This window comes from Camelus dromedarius, chromosome 5, assembly GCF_036321535.1.
Source record: "Camelus dromedarius isolate mCamDro1 chromosome 5, mCamDro1.pat, whole genome shotgun sequence".
In the NCBI taxonomy this organism is placed as follows: Eukaryota; Metazoa; Chordata; class Mammalia; order Artiodactyla; family Camelidae; genus Camelus; species Camelus dromedarius.
The window spans coordinates 41,701,882-41,720,079 of NC_087440.1; the positions used below are offsets into that span (position 1 = coordinate 41,701,882).

An 18,198-nucleotide genomic window follows, 5' to 3' on the forward strand; every position below is an offset into this window, starting at 1 on the left:
GGCAATCCTGTTCTGTCACATAAGTTTCACGGCCTCGTTTAAAACTCGGATGCTAGATTAGCTAGGTTTTCAAATCACTAGGATGTAAACAGTAAGGAGATTTCTGACACACAAGTTATGTTTGAGGAACTCCTTTTTTCTAGCAGCAGATATCTTATAGAGAGCTTTGAACTGCATTTATTTCTAAAGCAAGCGAAATTCAGCGCTACAAACAGAGGATTATAACTTCAGGAGAAGAATAAGCAGAAGGAGCAGATGAACTCTCAGGGCCATAGTCTTCCTTTGATCTTGTAAAACTCCTATTGACATCTGGAGTTCCCAGTCTGCTGAAAAAATAGACTATAAACTGAATGGAACAAAATACCAGTCCAATATTTGGGTGGAGACTTTAAAACCATACTGTACAGGGACTCTCCTGCCATGCAGAGAAACTGGCATAAGGTACAGAATTATTTCTTATCAGATGTTTTTAGGTGGCTATTAGGAGTCTTTAAAAAAATACCAATTGTTTGTATGAAAACACAATGAAATGTTATTTTCTTTATCTAAATTAAGAAATCTCTTGTTATCCTATTTATATATATTTTTTCTGGTTCTTGTATTTTTAAAAATCTAATGTTAATCGTATCAAAGTTTGGGTTTTTTTGTTTTTGTTTTTGTTTTTTTTGCTTTCCTTTTTTTCCCCTAGGTCTTTTCTCAGCAACAATGAATTCACATGGAGTAAACTGAAAAAGATAAGAGAAAGCCCAAATACAATGTGCTACTCAAAGCACATTGTGATTTAAAGCTATTTTTAAAAATAAGAGAAGGAAAGTGGGATGGGATATGGGGTTAGGATTGTTTGATTTTTAAACATTATTATTACTGGTTGATGTTGACATATTTCCTGTTTCTTACGGGGGCAAAAGTGTTGTTTTTAAACCAGCAAATGCACTCTTCAGAGATCCTTTTCCATCCCATCCACATGGAGAGGTTAAAGGTTCAATTTCATGGCCTCTATGCAGGCCATGCTCTCTCTCACAGGATGCCAGAGTATTACCTGCAAGGACAGAATGCAGCTGTACAACAGACACATTCTAATTTCTCTCATTTTTTCCTACTTTTAATAATCCTCTTATTAAATATTGGGCTGAAATATAAATTAAAAAACACGTTGGAAAGGATGTACAACTGAAGGCTGTGTATGTATATACAGTATGTCAAAAAGCCTTTATTTTTATACTTCAAATGCTCTAAATTAATAAAAAGTAATAATTACCATGCTATCTTTCATTTTTTATTTTCAAAATGTTTTAGTGGCACAGCTTCTTGGTAGAAATACCTCACAGTAGTAGTTGCCATCCAGAACATGCAGATACTTTTGTTAACTTTAGCTACTAAAGTAGCATCATTTCAGAATGCAGATATAAAATTAAGTTTGGTTATAGCAACGCTAAGGAGATTTTTTTTGGAGTGCGTGTTAGTACAGGAATCTTTGGAATTGCTAAGAATGTATTTCTATTTGAAACATTTGCCCCTTCGTAATACATATTTTAACACTGCAGTTGGCAGATGTCACACTTGAAACTGTCACTTAAAACTAATAACCTAGAAATGTAGTTTTGCTCCAAACACTCTTTTTAAGAATGGCATAGGTAAGAGTTCTGAACAAAGGTATTTGGATGCAAATACAGACAGCACAAATGGGCCCACAGAGTGGTTTCAATTTGTGATTTAATATGAAAATACTTCAGCATTAAAACTTGTCTTCAAAGGGACCTATGTGAAGGAAAGTAGTTTAATATAATTTCATGTTTTATATTTGTCATAAAAGACTTCAAATATCATGATTTAAAAATATGACCTGCTTTAACCAACAGTGCAAAATATAAAGTAGATTTAGGAAAATATAGCTGAGATATGTATTATGACTGAAGGAAACCAATAACTTCACATTTTAACACAAAATTTTTAAAAGGCTGTTTTAGTACACTTTAGAAATATTTTCCTTGTATATAATTAAATCATATTTATGGAAGAATTTAATTTCTTATAAAAATGGTTTAAATTTTGGCTTTTTATTTTTAACTTTTAAGCATTTCTTGACCTTTTGGGAAAAAGTAATCATCAATACAATGAATTTTCATTGTGAAGCAGTATAAGCAGTGTAGGTCATAAAATTTATGTTGCTTTTATGAAATATATCTGATTTCTATGCTATTTTTTATATTCAGTTTCATACCTCATTACTTCATCTTATTCTTCTTCTTCTCACAGTCTTATGGATACAACCAAAACTACAGTCTCAAATTGTCTAGAGATAATTTTTAAAGTATCAATATAAGTTTTGTTCTTGAACAAACTGTTTTACCCTTTATAGTTGTATATAACTATATAATTATAATTTATAATTGTATTGGCTTAGCTGATCGATAGTCTCTCCTTTTCATGGCGCTGTATAACAAATATCCCGTATCTGAAGGGGCGAAAATCCTCTGTAGGCAATCACCAGTTCTCCTGAAGCCATGAATAGGTGTATTCATAAACCAGCAGCATCACCGCACCACCTAGAAAAGAAAGGAGCTGGTTTTTATTTCAAGTCCTGTGAATTTGCATTATCTTTCCCGCTGGGTTTCTGAATCCATGAAGTCCTGTGCAGCCTATCGGGCAGGGGCTGTTCAGAATCATCAGCTCTCAAGCTCCAATACACAGATATAAAACTACTGTGGAAAATTCTCAGAGCAAAATCAAGACCATCCTGAGTCTCCAAATACATTTTTTCCCCCATGAGTTTCTGTAACTTTCGTCATTTCTCATCAGATTCTTTTTCAGGCACTTTTAATTTTTTAAAGTAAATAAATATAGACACATTAAGTCATGTAAGGGCATGTGGCTTTCCTGCAAACAGAAAGTTTCAGATTCTTCATATGAAGGCAAAGGATTTATCTTTTTCAGTTCATAATTATCATTGTCATAGTGGCATTCAAGAAGGAAATCTCTAAGACGGTGCTTGATGGGTGAGCCTGGTTTTCTCTCACGGCTTTCAAACTGACTGCAATGTAAAAAATAGCTTCTGAGTACTCTTAAAGTCTGTGCTTCAAAATTTAGCTAGCTTTCAACCTTCTTTTGTTGCCTCATATTTTTGTTGCCTTCATTCCTTCTACCTGCCTCAGCTATATACGATTGCACTTGAAAATTTGGTAGTGGGGGGGTGGGTGTCATAAGACCACCATTTGTCTTGGAAGAAGAGAGTTATATAACTGGCTGAGAAGAGGCTTGCAATGTAATACGTCAACAGGAATACGAGACAGGAAGACAAGCACCGAGGCTGCTGAATACATAGGCATTAGGAGAAGCATTTGTATGTGGATGATTTTATGTTCTATCTGATGCAGTAAATAGCTCGTGCCCTGTGCCCTTTAAGATATTCTCTATTTATCCTTTCTTGTCTATGTGCACAATATTACAAAATCAAAATGTGGACAACTGTCCAGAGCAGAGCTTAGAGAAGACTTGGCTGTATGAACAGAAGAGTGACTTCTGACAGAAAGAAACAACTTGATTTTGATCTTAGTTATTTTGTACACACTGCCATATGCTTTTTTTTAATCCACAAGCTGCATATGTTTGTGTAACCTTATACCAAAGATAATTATCTGCCTGTAATTTTCATTTTTAACCCATGAAGATACTCTGCTAGCCCCTTCTCAGCTGCTGTAGCCCTCTTGGCTCTCTGGCAAACAAAAAGGGACACACTACAGAGGGTTGTTGACATGTATGTAATTGCTGTATTTACTCTCATTAACTGTTCACAATGTAAGATCAGAACATGCAGAATTGGGTTAGTTTTCAGCCTAGTCCTATTTGGAGTTTAAACCAGAGACTTCGAGATTCTCCTTTCATCGGAGGTCCTGGTCATTAGGCACACAGAGCTGCTAAGGCTGTTATAAAAATAAGATAGGATGCTTCTCCAGAACAAAGGATGACAATTCCAGGTTCACTTTCCTTTTTCATTCTCTCTCTCTCTTAAACCACCCCCCATCAAAGCAAACAAACAAAAAATAAAACTAATCCCTAATTCAAAAGTTTCACCTTTCTCTCTACACCTTTCTTTCCTTTGGGGTTGCTAGGACCTGCATGTTTGGAATGAGAGTGTAGGCCAGGTCCTTGAATGAGATTTCCAGTTATTCACAGTTTTGTTTAGCCTGGACAGTACATTCACAACAACCCGTTTCATTGGATTTAACACCACAGCAACTCAGGACACCTCATGCAAAAACATTTAAAAAGCCAACCAAACATTTGCAACCCTCTAACAAAACTTGGGGTCAGATTATTTAAGAGTTTTGGATTAAGGTTCCAGTCAATTACCATTTTAGCTAAACTCTCCCTGGTCACCACCGTTTTCAGGCCCATCCCCTCCGGAGAAAGCTGGGTTAGGGCCAGTCCTGTGATCTTCTCTAATACTAGGTCTACTAGCAGGTTTTTACTGTGTGGTGAAGGAAAAACACCACATACTTGCAGAGAGAGTTGCAAAAATCACCAATATTCTTTATCATTGAGTTTTTTTTTACACATGGGCCAATGACTAATAGAAGGCAGGTCTGAATCTCAGATGTGAAGCAAAACCCAAGCTTAAAGGCTAGGCATTTCTAGAAAGGCTGGGATAGATGGACTGGGAATCGTGGGAGTGTTTTCTAAGCATATGAAAGTATGAACTGTTCACCAGCTTCAATTTACAGGCTGCTGTTCTAAATCTCAGGTTGGCAGAAATGCTGGTCCATCAGGCTGAAATTTAAAGGTAAATGCGCATGTGTGTGAGTGTGTTAGGGGAGGGAGGGAAACATTGGTGTTAAAAGGGAGGGATGGGAAAGGGAGAGATGGGAGGAGTACAGGAGGCTCTGGGGAAGATTACCAGGATGTCTAAGTAGGTGAGTGTGGCCTGGTTTGAAAAAAAAAAAGAAAAAAAGTGTGGTCTAGTGCATACTTCTGTACTTATTCACAAGGTTGCTTATAATCCAAGACTGTTTGCCCAGGTGGTTGAGTCTGCAGCCGTTACTTTCTTATCTATTTACACAGAGGCAGCTGACTCTCCCTATGGGAATGGCAGCCGGTTTTTTGTGGCTGGCATCCTGAGGTAAGGCCCTGAGCCAGAAGCCTCGGCCATTGTGCTGACAGGAGCGAGGAGGGTGAGTGCCCGGCTGCAGCCTCCTCACTCCTGCTCCCCGGAGGTAACTGTGAGGATGGTGGCTCTTGCCATTCAGAGAGGCAAGTTGTCTTCCTTTTCTCTTTTTGCTGTGAAGTTGAGGCAGGAGCAAGAATGGACCAGGAAGCGTTTTACTGGGCTGATGCCTCACTCAGTGACAGTCCTCCCCAGAAGCGACTCCAACTCCAACTGGCTGTGGATCCTTTCCTATTGACTTAAGCTGGGCTTTGGTTTCTATCAGCCTCCAGCAAGGCCAGAAACAGTAGCTTATAAACAAAGATAGAACATTTCTAATGGAAGCCTTTAGCGTCTTGAATACTCATAGACAACTCTGTATCCTCAAGGTTTCCATGTTTCACAGTGTGATGAACTTTCATTGTGTGACTGATAGACGCAAATAAGGAAAAAAAGAGCTACTAGAACAATAAAGAAGGAAGGATATAAGTAATGACAACATCATTACCTGGTCCAAGCCTCATAATCTTGGGAAGCAGGCCTTTATACAAGGCTAAAATCCTATAACCGGAAGGGAAAGAGCAACATTCTTATTCTGAAAATAAAATGGAGTTGTAACTCAGCTTTACTGAGATGCTGACCCAGTATTTACCAAAACAAAACAAAACCCCAAAAAACTTCATAATTTTTTTTCAAATCCCCAAACAGTATCTGGCTAAGTATTCTCTGCAGCAAATTGGATGATAAAAAAATTATTTATTACTTAAGCTCTGCTGATTTCATCTAATTGGAAATATGACTTTCATCAGTGAGATGGTTTTTGCTTTCAAGACAGGCCTTACTTTCAAGACAGCTGTGTATAGGGACTAAATGACTCTTGTAACTGAGTTTAAAAGACCACAAACTCAGTCTTCACATAAGGAAATATCATGCCATTTAGATCCAAAAAATAAAATATTACTTGCTTACTAGAGGACAAGACCTGGTGAGGAGGGATGAAGGGACAAAAGTAAGACTTAAAAAAAAAAAAAAAACCCTGCAGAAACAAGCATATACTTGAAAATTTTAAGAGAAAACTTTCATAGAACTCTCATGTTTAATTCTCCCAGGAGAATATAATTAGGTGACATCTTGATTAGATTTACAGTCAGAAGACAATCATTCTGCCCACATGTGAACAGGCCATTTTATATGCAATAGCACATTATGCAAACTGACAAGCAAAAAGTTCATCTCCGCACCCTGAAACTGACCCCCCAGCATGTTGTGTGATGGTGGCTCACGTTTCTTGCTGGTGTAAGAACGTTTTGCCAACATCTCAGTCTTATGTTATCTCACCAAGTGTGTCACCTACCCCTTCAGTCTTCTCAGACACCGCCCTCCCCCTGCCCCCATGCTGGACGGCTTAAGGGCGCTCATCAGAATGGAAGTACAATACAGTTTTAACAAGGTTTTAGTCTTGCACACGTATTGAAGTCAGTGTTACCCTTCTTCCTGATAGACTGTTGCCATTGTTTTAAAACAGGTTCTGTACTTGATCTCTCCAGGAACTGGCTGAGGCCCTTGAATCCTACTTTTGGCAACATCAAAAGGGATGTTAATGACTGAGGCTATTGTGCCCGAGAGAAGACCAATCCCAAATTTCCTCAAAAACTCCAAGGTTGGATCCTAAAAAGAAAAGAAGAGTAAAGTAACAGAAAGGGAAGCGGAAGCCCCTAAGTCGGTTAAACACTATAAAGCAATATGTATTTAAGCAGAGCATTGCACTCCCCGGCACCCTCCTGTTATTCCAGCGGAACACATTAGGATTTCCTAGGCTGGAACTTGTTTTCTTGACAATCCCATTGGCTATGTTTTTACACATGGTCTAAATTGCTGAAGTACACATTTCCTCACACAGGATTTATAAACACAGTTCATAAAGAAAGACTGGTATGGCATATGGGGATGATTTGTATAATTGGGCTTCACAATGTACTTAGTATTACTGTATCAAAACAGGAGAAATCCAAGCACACTATTAGCTAATTGGCCAGAATATTTTACAAATGACAGCAACTTCCACCATGAAGCCTACTAAAATGCTCATTTGTGTGTGGACCCCCAAATGTTAAATTAAATCAAGGCTACTCTCGGTCTGCTGCTATTCCCCTCCAGGTTTTTTGCATTTATTTTCACATGTAGCTGATCCACTGTACTGAGAAGTGCTAGCTTCCTGTTATTAACAAACCAACTTGGGGAGGCTGCAAAACAGCCTGTGACATTCTGTGCATTATAAACAGTAGTAAGTCACTGGACTAATTGGCTAAAGAATTTACAACCCATTGTTCCTGAATCTTATCCTTCCTTTCATGGCAAAGGAAGAAAAGGAGAGAGAGAGAGACAGAGAGACAGAAAGAGAGAGACACACACACACAGACACAGACACAGAGACAGTGGGAGGGAGAAAAAGAGAGCGAGAGAGAGGGGGAGAGAGAGAAATATTTCTTCTTTCCTTTTGAATTTAAGTCCTTTACTTTGGTCTGATTTGATTTTCCAGCCCTCCCTGCTCTGCTTTCTGACATCAAAGTATTTAATTAGGGCTTATGTGGGAGTCACTTTTCTTCAGCTGATTTTTGTGCCCAGTAAGTTCACACTGTGCTTTGTTATAATGAACTTGCTGGAAAGTTCTCATTTTGTTTTCAGCCTCAGTTTCTTGCCTTGAAGAGAGGTCATCTGAGAAGCCGCAAGTTGCTGACGGAGACCCCTCATCCTTCCCCTGCCCTCTCTTTTGGTCAGTACTTCAGAAGGATCTCCACAGAGCAACAACACAGAGTAGTGCCGTGATGCTATTTTATCCAGCAAGAGAACTGAGAGGGGAACCGTTCCCTGCTTGATTTAAAAACAGTCAGGTCTGAGCATTGCATGCTTCTCGCTTTGATGGAAGAAGAAAAATTCTGGAAGCTCTGAAATTTTCAACTGAACCAAGAGCCTTTCTCGGGCACAGATACCATCACAGAAACTCCTATGTGGCTAAATATAAAAAGTGAGGGGTTCGGTAATAATTCTTGGATCTGGGCCATACAGGTGCTGGGGAGGTTTAAAGGGATTTAAAAACCAACAGGGTGTTTCAACAGGAAAAACAATGCAGTGATTGCAGTATGAGTGAGGTGTGTTTAAATAATTTCCCCTCCCCCTATTTTTTCCTCTTTTACAAGGAGAGAAAAATGCCTTTATGTTAGCCTTCTCCACTCCGGCACAGAAGCAGAACTGGAGACCGACAGGATGGTGGATTCAGGACCAGCTCTGGTTGTCGGACCCGGCACGAGTCACTATATCACTCAGAGCCCAGGGGGTAGAAGTTTCTAACACCCACCTTATCTTTGTACTGTACGATTTTCCTGAGAAATAAAAACAATAATAGCAGTAAAAGTGCTATGAGTGTTGTACAAGCCTCGGCAGAAAATGGATAATATTCTTATGTAGCCTGTTTTCTAAAGCCTCAAAGCACCCTGTAATGAGACCCTCTCATGGTGTTCCTGTGACCCAGCCAAGGACAAGGGTGAAAATGATGACGTGTCTGCACATGGTCCTTTTGAGAAGTTCAGGAGATCGTGTCAAGCACGCAGCTTCTCCTGATGAACTGGGGAGGGAGAGGTGGCTGACACTTGATGAAGGTCATTATGTCTGGGACACGGCTGGAGACCAATCCTAAGGTCTTCAAGCCATCACAGTGTTCACCAGCACAAGCATTCACTGCACCCGTGTTTTCTACACATTGCCTGGCTCAACAGTAAGGTCCCACAGTAGTTCCCCAAACCAGCTGTGCATCAGAGTCACCTGGGAGCTTTACAAAATACGGATGCCTGGCCCCACCTCAGACCCACCTTAGGTTCCCAGCTCAGAATTCCCTGGGAAAGCGCCTGAGCATTGTTTTAAAAGATTGTCAGGACTTCTGATGTTGCCAGGCTGAGGGCCCAGGTCTGAAATCACTTATGTTGATATTCTATGCAGATGGTCAGTTGCCAGCCCTCTGGGCATTCTAGGGAGGAGAAAAGCCTTTTGAGGATGGCCAGGAGGTATCAGTCACCACCCAGAACTCTGAGCTCCTCTCCAGTCTCTTCCTCGGAGCCCAGGGTCTGCTCTCTGCAGCAACCCAGCCTGTGACTGGGTGGGCCAAGGAGAGAGCCCCGTCGGCTCTTCTCTGCCTTCTTTGCTGCATGTCATCAACCACCCTCAGATGAAAGCAGCCCCTCAAATGCCCCAGGCCTTCGTCCCCTCCCACTTCTCTGGCTTTAATTCAGGTTCCCATTACTTTCACCAGGTGTTGCTTTCTTCTTGCCTCTATCATCTGTTCTTCACAGCAGCACCAGTGTTCTCTTTTTTTATAAAAACAGATCTGCTTCTGGTGTCTCCCTACTCAAAGGCCCTCAACCCTTCCTCACTGCATGGACAGTAAAGCCAAAGCTCCCCATGGGCCCTCAGGTTCTTTCCCACGATATGCTTCCAAATTACCTTTCTAGCCTCAACTTCTACACCTCTACCTCCAACCCACACTATAATCACACTGCTTAAATTACAATCATGCAAATTTGTACCAAACACTCTTCTAACTTTACACTTTTCTTCAAACTGCTCTCCAGCCCAGATGCCATTCTCCATCATTTATACTCACTTAAAGCAGTCCTGCTCTCTAGGGTCCAGCTTAAATCCCAACTTGCCCAAGAGACGTCTATGCATCTCCATTAAACATGATTTCTTCCTCTTCTGCCCTCCTGCAGCACCATCTGAACCGTAGTCACTGCCCATATTATGGTTCGTTTTGTGTTCAGTTCATGTCTGTGTGTCTCTATCTTCCCTGCTGGTGTGTGAGCCGGCCCCACAGAGGACACCTGTCACTCCTCTTTGTGTCACCTACTGTGCAGTGTGCACAGCAAGTGCTAAACAGATGCCTGCTGATTAGCCTATCAATGTGCTTGTCTATTTATTTTTATAGAAATGATGAGAATCAGGCTTTACCCTCAATCACTGTTTTTTTAAGACTCAGTGTCTCCTACCTTGGAAATGAACCCCTATTAGAATGTTATATTTCTGTCTTCCTGCCAGGAGGCATTAACATGGGGACATGACAAGGCACTGGACATTTGCAAAGTGGAGTGTTTCCAGGCAAATGGCCTGAGACTCTCAGGTCACAGAGCCAGGCCTGGGCTTGCTAGACCCCACTGTTCAGTGACTCACAGAGGGAACCGTGATTGCAGCCTGTGACCAGGTTTTAGCAAGAGAAGGCAATGGGCATAGAGGAAGATCTTGAACTATTACTCTTTGGGCTCTTATTTTTACACTTCCTGATCTTTTCCCTAGTAGGGAGAGCTATCCACTTGCCTCAAGAATGAGGATTATTGTAGGGGGACTACAAAGAGAGAGCAAAAGGTAATATTTAGCGTTTCTGGTTTTCAAATTAGGCTCTTCAGTGTATTTTATCAGTTAATCTTTACAATCTTTGATGTAATAGCTGTTACTTTTATTCCTATTTTACAAATGAGTTAACTGAAAGTTTAAGTATAAGAAGGTAATTTTTGTTACACAAGTGAATCCAATACTTTGCCTTAGGGGACAGTTTTTCTACTGATCCTTCTAAGAGTTGGTCAGTGAGCTGCTGGGGGAGGTGTCTGAGAACTTCCTGAAATTATAAGCAATGCTTCTGCTTATGTGTACATGGGGTTTTCTGGAGAAAGTGTCTATAGATTTTATCAGGCTCATAAGAGCTTAGAAACAACTTCATCAAATCATTTCCCCTACCAATAAATTTATAAAGTAAGAAAAGGACAATTCAGTGTTAAAAACATTGGGTCTGAAAACAGGAAGCCCTCATTTTCATGGGCGTTATCAGGCAATCACCTCAGTGAAAAGATTTCTGCAAACATTCCCACTCTGGATTCAGGTTACTCATACCTCAATCATATCTATGAACTCAGTGGTTCTCAAAGTGTGGTCTCTGAACCACTATCATCAGTATCAGGTGGAAACTTACTAGCAATGAAAATTGGGGTTCTACCCCAGGTCTACTGAACTCAAACTCTGGGGATGGAGCACAATAGTCTGTTTAAACAAGACCTCCAAATTATTCTGATGGATGCTAAAGTCTGAGAACCACTGCTTAACTGAAATTTATGGTTCATCTTTTTGGATCCTTGGGCTGGATAAGTGATGTTCTAAGAGGCTCTGGATGTGCTGGGAAGCACTTTAAAGCCTTCTTTGGTAGAAGCAGGGCTTCATTTCTTTTAGGCTGCAGAATCAAAGGCAACACTGTTAACTCTATTCATCTTTTCCTACCCTTGCTCAGTCCAAAGCAAGAATGCACATCTGTGAGGCTGTTAGGTCTGAGTGAAACCTGTCACAGTCTGAATAGGTCATTCTGTACTAGCTATCAGTGAATCATTCCAGCATTTCTGTCAATAACCGTAACAACAAATAACAATAAAATTAATAGTAAAAATAAGTAGAAGTAATAAAATAATATACATGTTATTGTATTTGTGTTATTTTTCATAACTTTCATGAAGAGAAATAACGGGACTATTAATAATAGTTACTTATTGCTAGACACAATGTTATACGTATGTCAAATCATATACAAAACATATATATTATATCAGAACCTTATGAATTAGGTACATAACACCATTTTGCAGATAAGGACATAAAACTTAAAGAGTTAAATCAGTTAACCAAGATCACACTGCTTATAAGAGGAGAAGCTTGGATTTGGACTCAGGTTCCTTGGACTCTCAATCATATGCTATTAACCACTATGTTATATTGCTTCTCATTCATTGCATATTCATCTAACAAACATTTCTTGGATGTCTATATATGCCTGGTTCTGCACTGGGTGCTAGAATTGTGTGTGAGGGTAAATGGTCCAGAGAAAGGGTAGGGGTGACTTTATAATCAAGTACCACAGTACAATGTGATGAGTACTGAAATGGGGGTGTAAACAAAGTGCAGGGGTAATAAACATGCAATAAAAAGAGGGAGTTATTTCTGGACTTTCACTATCAAACTCTAATGAGACAGTACCTAACTTCTGCCTCTTAAAAACTTTAGGAAGTCAACAGAAGACATCTCATTGTTACAAGTCACCATGCATTAGCTGAATGGCTAGCCCTCTGGCTTGAGAATCGTATTACCTGGAATGTCATTTTGTTCCTTCCATCAGTTATTTTAAAAACTGGAAAAAGATGATGATAATGATAAGACACTCACTATGTGCCAGCCACTGTGTTGAGCTAAGCACTTTCTACATATTTAAGTCTCTTCACAACATCCCTGAGCAGATGAGGCAACTGAGGCTTACAGACATTGTCTACCTGATAAAGGAATATAATTTTGAATTAGCCAAAAGATGGCCAAGATTCTATTATTTGAAAGTGAAGAAGCCAAAATATTGAGAAGCCCTGAGACTGTCAGGTATCAAATAGCAGAATTAGAGACATAAGCTTGCCTCTCAGTATTGTACTCTAATTCAATATCTGAGGAGATTTCCTCTCAGCCCAGGGAAAGACTTAAGTGATAGAAAATAAAATCCTAGAATCACAAGACTAGAAGTGAACTCATAATGTCATCTAACCTAAGTAGAGACATCAGCAAGGTGGCAGAGTAGGAAGCCTTGGATCCTCCTTGCTCCCAGAAACACAATGATTCAGCAATAATTCAGGGATGAATTCTCTGTGTGAGAAATCTAGAAATTAATTGAAAGTCTCCTACACTCTGGGCGAAATGAAACTAGATTCACAGAAGCTAGTAAGGAGATGCAGCTTACCCTCCCATCTAAGTCCCTGCCCTAGTGTATCACCATGCGGTCACGAAGACTCCCTAGCTCAGGGGCTCACAGGGGAGGGAAGAGATTGGTTCACATTTTCATCACCTCAGTTTCTCTGGAGCTGCCCAAAGAACTGGCATGTTTATTGTCAGTTGGAGTTGGAGTTTATTGGAGTTCTGATGGGTCCAGCACAATCTAGCCATCTGGAGGAGAACTGAGATGAAGGTTTGGACTGGTAGACACCACAGCTTTCCCCTTGCTCAGCACAGAGCAAGCACACAAAAATGATAGCTGCCTACTTCTCCCTAAGGATGGAAAGAGCTGGTACAGGTCCCCAAAATCTCTAGTCAGACTGAATCATGGGGGACTTCTCCTCTGTGAGGCCAGTGCATGTAGATTGCCTTATCTAATGTACAGACACCACACAGAGAGTCAAAGAAAATGAGGAATCAGACAAAGATGTTCCAAATAAAGGAACAAGCTAAATATTCAGAAAATAAACATAATGAAGCATAAATATATGACTTACCTGATACAAGAATTCAAAATAACTGTCATAAAGATGCTCACTAAGGTTAAGGGAACAATGCATGAACAAAATGAATTTTAATGGAGAGAATTTTACTGAAGATAAAGAAAATACAAAAATTAACCAAACAGAAATCATGGAGATGAAGAACACAATAATTGAACTGAAAAATTCACTAGAAGGATTCAGCAGGAAACTAGATCAAAAAGAAGAAGGGATCAGCAAACTCAAAGATTGAAATCACTCAAATCACTGAAGATAATTCAGTCAGAGGAGCAAAAAAGAAAAAAAGATGGAAAAAGAGTGAAGACAGTCTAAGGGATTATGGGACCATAAAGTAGACCAAAATAAGCATTATGGTAGTCCCAGAAAGAGAACAGAGAGAGAAAGGGCCAGAAAGCTTACACAAAGGAATAATGGCTAATAAACTCCTAGATCTGCAGAAGAAAATGAACATCCAGATCCAAGAAGCTCAAAAGACACCATATAAGATGGACTAAAGAAGTCCACAGTGAGCACGTTATATTCAAATTGTCCAAAGATAAAAAGAGGATTTTGAAAGCCTCATGAGAAAATAGAATTGTTACATACAAGGGAAACCCCAAAAACTATCAGCAAAATTTTCAGCAGAAATCTTATAGGCTGGAAGGGAATGGGATGATATATTTGAAGTGCTGAAAAAAAAAAGTGCTAACCAATAATACTATCCTCAGTAAAACATTCCTTCAGAAATGAAGGGGAGATGAAGACTTCTGAGACAAAAAGCTGAGGGAGTTCATCACCATTGGACCTACCTCACAAGAAACACTGAAGGGAGTCCCTTGACTTGAAATAAAACATATTGATGTATATTGAAACAGCAGTATGTAGCATGAGAAAATTTTGAATTTATTCGTAAAGGTAAATATTTGCAGACAAATCAGAATACTGTATTACTGCAATGGTGGTGGGTAAAGCACTTTTAAATCTAGGCTAAAAGTTAAAAGACAAAAGTGTTAAAACTAATTGTAAGTAAAAAAAGAGGTTAAAAGATATATAATATGAATAGATATAAACTGTGACATCAAGTGTGGGGGAGGGGTTAAAGTGTACAGTTTTTGTATACAGTAGAATTTAAGTTGTTATCAGCTTAAAATAGATTGTTATAAGACATTTTATATAAGCCCTTCACCCCTAAAATACCTATAAAAGTTATTAAAAAAAAATAAAGGAATCAAAGCATATCCATACAAAAAAAATCAACACAATACAAAGGAAGATAGCAAGAGAGGAAAAGACAGAAGAAAGAACTTCAAGCCTAACAAAGGACAATTAACAAAATAGCAATAGCAAAGTATTCCCTAATTAGTTACTTTAAATATAAATTGATAAAATTCCCCAATCAAAAGACATACAGTGGATGAATGGATTAAAAAAAAAGATAACAAAAACAAGACCTACTTAAATACTGTCTACAAGAAACTCACTTTAGATTTAATGACATATATAGGCTAAAAATAAAGTGATGGAAAAAGATTTCATGCAAATGCTAACCCAAAGAGAGTGGAGATGGCTATTATTTATTTCAGACAAAATAGATTTTAAGTCAAAAATTGTCACAAGAGAAAAAGAAGAGTATTATGCAATGATAAAAGGGTTACTCAACCAGGAAAACATAATAATTATAAATATATATGCACTAAAAATCAGAGCACCTACATATATAATGCAAAGATTGATAGAAATGAAGGGAGAAATAGATAGCAAATACAATAATAGTGGGAGACTTTAATATTCTACTTTCAATAATGAATAGAACATCCAGACAGAAAGTCAATAGGAATAAAGAAAATCTGAACAAGACTATAGACCAATGGACCTAAAAGACATATAAAGAACATTCCACCCAAAAGCATCAGATTACATATTCTCAAGCACACATGGGTTTTTCTCCAGGATAGATCACATGGTAGGTCACAAGTCTTAAATTTAAGAAGACTGAAATCATACCAAGTATCTTTTCTAACACAATGAAATTAAACTAGAAATTAATAGCAGAAGGAAATGGAAAAATTTACAAATATGTGGATATTAAACAATGACATGCATGAACAACCACTGGGTCAAAGAATAAATAAAGAAGAAAATTAGAAAATACCTCAACCTAAATGAAAATGAAAACACAACATATCCAAACTTATGAGATGCAGCAAAAGGAGTAGAAAGAAGGACATTCATGGTGATAAACACCTATACAAAAAAAGAAGAAAGACCTCAAATAACTGAATTTTACAGTTCAAGGAGCTAGAAAAAGCAGAACACACCAAGCCCAAAGCTAGCAGAAGGAAGGAAATATTAAGATTAGAGCAGAAATAAACAAAATAGAGACTGGAAAAACAACAGAAAAAAATCAATGCATCTGAGTTGTTTTTTTTGAAAAGATAAAATTGACAACCCTTTAGTAAGACTAATTAAGAAAAGAAATAGAAGACTTAAATAAATAAAATAAAAAATGAAAGAAGAGACATTATAACTGATGACACAGAACTAAAAATGATCATAACAGACTACTATGAACATTTACATGTCAACACACTGGATAGGTTAGAGGAAACTTATAAATTCCTAGAAACATACAATCTACCAAGACTAAATCATGAAGAAACAGAAAGTCTGAAGCGACCTATAACTAGTATGGAGGTTAAATCAGCAATCAAAAATCTCCTAACAAAGTAAAAACCCAGGACCAGATAGTTTCACTGGTGAATGCAATTAAACATTTAAAGAAGAATTAGCATCAGTGCTTCTTAAATTCTTACAAAAAATCAAAGAGGAGGGAACACTTCCAATTCATTTTTATGAGGCCAACATCACCCTGATACCAAAGCCAGACAAAGACATCACAAGAAAAGAAAATTACAGGCCAAGATTTCTGATGAATACAGATGTAAAATTCCTCCATGAAAAAACCAGCAAATCAAATCCAACAGCATATTAAAAGGATTACACATTATGACAAAGTGAGATTTATCTCTGAGATGCAAAGATGGTTCAACATAACATATGACAATCAATTAATGTGATACAGCACATTAAGAGAAAAAAGGATAAAAATCATGTGATTCTCTCAATAGATGTAGTAAATGCATTTGACAAAATTCAACATTCTTTCATGATAAACACTCTCAACAAACTAGGAACAGAAAGAAAACATCTCAACATAATAAACTCCATATAAGAAAGCCCACAGCTAACAACATAGTCACTGGTGAAAACCTGAAAGCTTTTCCTTTAAGATCAGTAACAAGGCAAGGACACATGCTTTCACCAGTCTTCTATTCAACATAATAATGGGAGTCCTAGTCATAGAAATTATGCAAGAGAAAGAAATAAAAGGCATCAAAATCAGAAGAAATAAAATTGTCCCTGTTACATATGACATAGTCTTATATGTAGAAAAATCTTAAGACTCCACAACAAAACATTTAGAACTAATAATTAAATTTAATAAAGTTGCAAGATACAAAAATCACTATATGAACATTGCTCATGTTTCTATACACTAACAGTGAATTATCTGAAAAGAAATTTAGGAAAATAATCCCATTTACAATAGCACCAACAAAAATAAAATACTTAAGTAATAAACTTAACTAAGGAGGTAAAAGACTTGTATACTGAAAACTATAAAACATTGGTGATCAAATTTAAAAAGACACAAACAAATGCAAAGATATTCCATGTTCATGTATTGGAAGACTTACTGTTAAAATTTCCATACTACCCAAAGTGATCTACAGAGTCAATGCAATCCCTCTAAAAATCTCAATGGTATTTGTTGTAGAAATAGAAAAAAAAAATTTTACGATTCATATGGAATCACAAAAGACCGTAAGTAGCCAAATCAACCCTGAGAAAGACAAATAAAGCTGGAGGCATCACACTTCCTTATTTCAAAATGTATTACAAAGCTACAGTAATTAAAATAGTATGGTACTGGCATAAAGATAGACTTATAGACCAATGGAACAGACTAGTGAGCCCCAAAATAAATCCAAGCATATTTGGTCAACTAATCTTCAATAAAGGTGCCATAAATACACAATGGTGAAAGGACAATCTTCAACAAATGGTGCTGGGAAAACCAGATATCCATGTGCAAAGGAGGGAAAATGAACCCTCATATTACACCATACATAAAAATCAACTCAATATGGATTAAAGACTTAAAATAAAACCTAAAACCATAAAACTTCTAGAAGAAAACATACGGGAAAAGCTTTATGACTTTGGTCTTTGCAATGATTTCATGGATATGACACCAAAAGCACAGGCAGCAAAAACAACAACAAAAATATGTCAACCTAAAAAATTCTGAACAGCAAACGAAACAAAAGAATAAAAAGGCAACTTATAGAATGGGAGAAAATATTTGTAAACCATGTATCTGATAAGGGGTTCATATATAAAATACATAAGGAACTCTTACAATTCAATACCAAGGAAAGTAATAACCTGATTTTAAAATGAGCAAAATACTTAAACAGACATTTCTCTAAAGAAGGCTTACAAATGGTCAACAAGTATATGAAAAAATGCTCAATGTCACTAATCATCTGGGAAATGTAAATCAAAATCACAGTGAGATATTACTTTTTATCTGTGAGGATGGCTATTATCAAAAAACAAAAGACAACCAGTGTTGGCAAGGATGTGGAGAAGTTGGAACTCTTGCACACTGTTGGTGGG

The 18,198-nt window shown here is 37.9% G+C and overlaps 1 protein-coding gene across 1 annotated transcript in view; it reads right to left on the reverse strand.

Annotated features, from left to right (window-relative positions):
• Window positions 1-1,254: 1,254 nt before the first annotated feature.
• Window positions 1,255-18,198, reverse strand: part of SLC25A21 (solute carrier family 25 member 21) — a 411,303-nt gene continuing 394,359 nt past the window's right edge. Inside the window, exons 8-10 of the mRNA XM_031453618.2 lie at window positions 6,627-6,808; window positions 5,649-5,701; window positions 1,255-2,546 (exon numbers count right to left, since the gene is read on the reverse strand). Coding sequence (XP_031309478.2) covers window positions 2,485-2,546; window positions 5,649-5,701; window positions 6,627-6,808 — 297 coding nt within the window. The 3' untranslated portion in view covers window positions 1,255-2,484. The remainder of the gene's footprint in view (window positions 2,547-5,648; window positions 5,702-6,626; window positions 6,809-18,198) is intronic.